This window comes from Electrophorus electricus, chromosome 12 (assembly GCF_013358815.1).
Source record: "Electrophorus electricus isolate fEleEle1 chromosome 12, fEleEle1.pri, whole genome shotgun sequence".
Taxonomy (NCBI): domain Eukaryota; kingdom Metazoa; phylum Chordata; class Actinopteri; order Gymnotiformes; family Gymnotidae; genus Electrophorus; species Electrophorus electricus.
The window spans coordinates 2,819,713-2,822,931 of NC_049546.1; the positions used below are offsets into that span (position 1 = coordinate 2,819,713).

Below are 3,219 nucleotides of genomic sequence, written 5' to 3' on the forward strand. Positions count from 1 at the left end.
ATAAAATTCAAAGGAGGCTATTTTGTTTTCTCATGATCTTGTGTTCACGATAATGTGCTTCAAATTTATTATCAAAGGATGAAAAATGACCCATTTAAAAATGTAAACTGCACACCACAAGACTTAGCTGTCATGAAGTTGTTGGGTTTAATGTCTTCTATAACTCACGTCCACTTCACAAGGCCCACAAGCATCCCCACGTGCTTGCCTGGCTTCACCTCCCTGCTCACACCTGTGTTACTGGGACTTGTTTATTACATTTCAGTTTCCCAAGATTTTAAATGTAAAGTTTAAAATTGTGCATGGGGAGCTTCCTAACCACATTTTATGTAGCTGAGGTGGGTTGAGTGAGTCACTTGGCATATCCAAAGCTTCATGTTGAAAAGCATTTACTAGAGTAAGCAACTGTGTGTGTGTAGGTTTGTATACCCTGTGCACATGCACTCGCATGTTCTGTTACATGGTTTTCATTTAACAACAAAATTACATATATGTTAAATACTATTACATATTATTGAGTATTTAGAATGTATTTGTAATTTATCATAGGAGTTGTAAATGTAAGTTTTCATATTGTTTTATATGCAGATACTAATTTATCTTAAACATTGTGTGAATTTTAGTTGTGTGATTCTTTATATTATATATTAAGCTTGACACTTTAATATAAAGTCAATTAAAACATCTGAAATTTTGATTAATCATTTCTTCATATTCTTGTAATTAATTTTTTATTTGTACATATAAATTTATTTGTACATTTAAATTAATTCTTGATTTAAGTCTTAATTCTTTTAGCATTGTCTAGTGATCGGCTGCTTTCATAAATGAAGGCAGTGTTAACTTCATATAAGACTCGTTATATTCGCATGGAGTAAAAAGGTTTAATGTCTGCTGTTCAGAAGGGTTGTTCTTTCTTCAAACGTGTTACGTTTACTTTTCAAATTGCATACCTTGACTTCATTCTGATTGTATAAAAGAAAATGTTTTAAGTATGTGCTGGTTAAGAATCTTGCATGTGTCATTTATTGATTTCTCTAAACCTACTTACTCAAATACACAAAGTGTTTTTCCTCTCTACTACGATCCATCACTGTAGGAGGGGAAACCTCATTTCTTGCTGTACTCCCAAACTTTTATCAACACTCCCCTTGACCAAAAGCAACACACTTGTTGGTCTTTAATATAGTCCAACATTAATCTCTTCTAACCACCACATTACTACTTGCCGTCTCGAGATCCATATGTAATGGGTGTGTGAATAGCTTGCTAAATGCAGTATTTAATAATCCCTTTTTTAAATCTCATAATTACTTGTTTATACCCAACTTTCAAATTTCAATGTGTGATCAAATAGAGCAAACAAACAAATAGATAGATAGACAAACGAATAAATGGACAAAATTAGAAAAGCACATAAACTAATACAATTTCTGTATGATTATTATAAGTCAGGACAGAAGAGTAGGCTTTGTTTAGCATCTGGCACAAGGTTATAATGTTAAACATTTTTCAGAGTTCCTCTATTAATACACTTTTAGCAAATATTTTAGTACATTTCTTTAGCAATTGTTCTTTCATACTGTTGTGACTAATACAGCTACACAGTGAAATAATCATCTGATGCTACTTAATAAAATTGAAATTTTTTAAATTGAAAAGTTTTTGGGATGTAGATAGTATTACACTGTTCAGAGTGAATTACAGTAGAATTAATCTGTTCTGACATATTACATTATTTATGATTTATTCATTTAAAATTAATTTAGATAAAAAGTGAAATGATGTCATGTCTTATTATCGCAAAGCTGACATAGTCAGAAGGGTAATTATATAACAATCTTGAATGTACTAATGGTAATATAACAGGGTAGTCATAAGTCGAGGCCTGATTTGTGTAACACTTGTAACATTTGTTGACTAATAAATATTTTATTCATTATTTACTGATTCTGGAGTAATCATTTTTCATTTTACATCATTTAGATTATTTACAGAATAATCAGTATTCCCTCCACCTTATCGTCCCTCACTGTCAGGCTTAATCTGACATTTTATCCTTGCGTTAGGTTATTGTTGCCCTACTCAGTGCATCAGCATTCCTTTCCTGAGATAAAAGCCTTAGCTGGAAATCGATAGCGTTCAGAGAAGCGGCCCCGCAGCCCCAAAGCCCCAGGACTGAGCAGTGAGTTGAGAGAGTCTTACCTTGGCTCCTGGAGCTGGCCTGGCTGTCCACACAGTTGGACAGGTATGGGCTGTTGCTGAACATTCTGGGTTGGCTGGCTGGAGGCTGGCTGGGAGTAGGGGCTCCGAACGCCCCGTACCTGCACGCTCCCGTGCCGGTGAACTGTCCCGAGAAGTGCACGGTGAAGGCACTCAGGCCACAGTGGGGGTCCTCGTGGGGGTCCGCAGAGCCCCAGCTGGGCTCCTGCTTGATGAAGGAGTGGGAGCCCAGCGAGCTGTAGGGGGCGCCGGTGTGGAAGTCCAGCACGGGAGCCCACTGTGGCCCACTGCTGACGGGCAGCGCACAGTTGCTGTTCCCCGCCGGCATGGCCGGCACCGGGGACAGGAGGGTGTTGAGGTCACGCACGTCCGACCCCATGCCAGTCGTGTCACACACCTGGGGGCACCAATTCCAAAGCGACCCGAAAGGATTCGGTCTGAACTCAGTGCAAGGTGACTCCAGAACGCAGACGAGCTGAAAGTCACGTCCGAAGCAACGTCATCACCGGTCACTGAGACTGTGGGATTTAGATGTCAGCACCAACACTGGGTCCATGAGCAAAAACGCAAAACACACAGGCTTTTGTTCTCAATTAGGACAGTAGTAATGGAGAGAAACACAGAGCTATAGAGGAAGAGAGGAAGAGAGCGAGAAAAGAACAGGACAGGATTCAGTGGGATGGTCCCATCAAGACAGAGTTCTCTGAATGGAGAGAGAGAAGAGGAGGAGGGGGAGGAGAGGAGGAGAGGAGTAGCTCCTCCACTCGTGTGTCTGTTTTCTTTGGAGACCAGAAAGCTGAAATAGAGTCGGACTGAGGAGCTAAGAGGAGGAGCCAGAGCTCAGGAGAGACGAGAGGAGTGCTTCATTCATTTACTTCTCCATATACGACACTCCTCCCTGCATGCTCAGCTCCTCAGAAGGGCTCTCACAAAGGCAGTGTGTGTGTGTGTGTGGGGGTGGGGGTGGGTGGGTGTGTGTGTGTGTGTGGGTGTGGG

The 3,219-nt window shown here is 40.5% G+C and overlaps 1 protein-coding gene across 4 annotated transcripts in view; it reads right to left on the reverse strand.

Annotated features, from left to right (window-relative positions):
* Positions 1 to 2,921, reverse strand: part of wt1a (WT1 transcription factor a) — a 17,301-nt gene extending 14,380 nt beyond the window's left edge. For 2 of the 4 annotated variants that reach the window (XM_035531896.1, XM_027024993.2), the window contains exon 1: positions 2,206 to 2,921. In XM_035531896.1, coding sequence (XP_035387789.1) covers positions 2,206 to 2,602 — 397 coding nt within the window. In that variant the 5' untranslated portion in view covers positions 2,603 to 2,921. The remainder of the gene's footprint in view (positions 1 to 2,205) is intronic. The other 2 variants (XM_035531895.1, XM_027024992.2) reach the window with 1 other exon arrangement.
* Between the last annotated feature and the right edge of the window lie 298 nt (positions 2,922 to 3,219).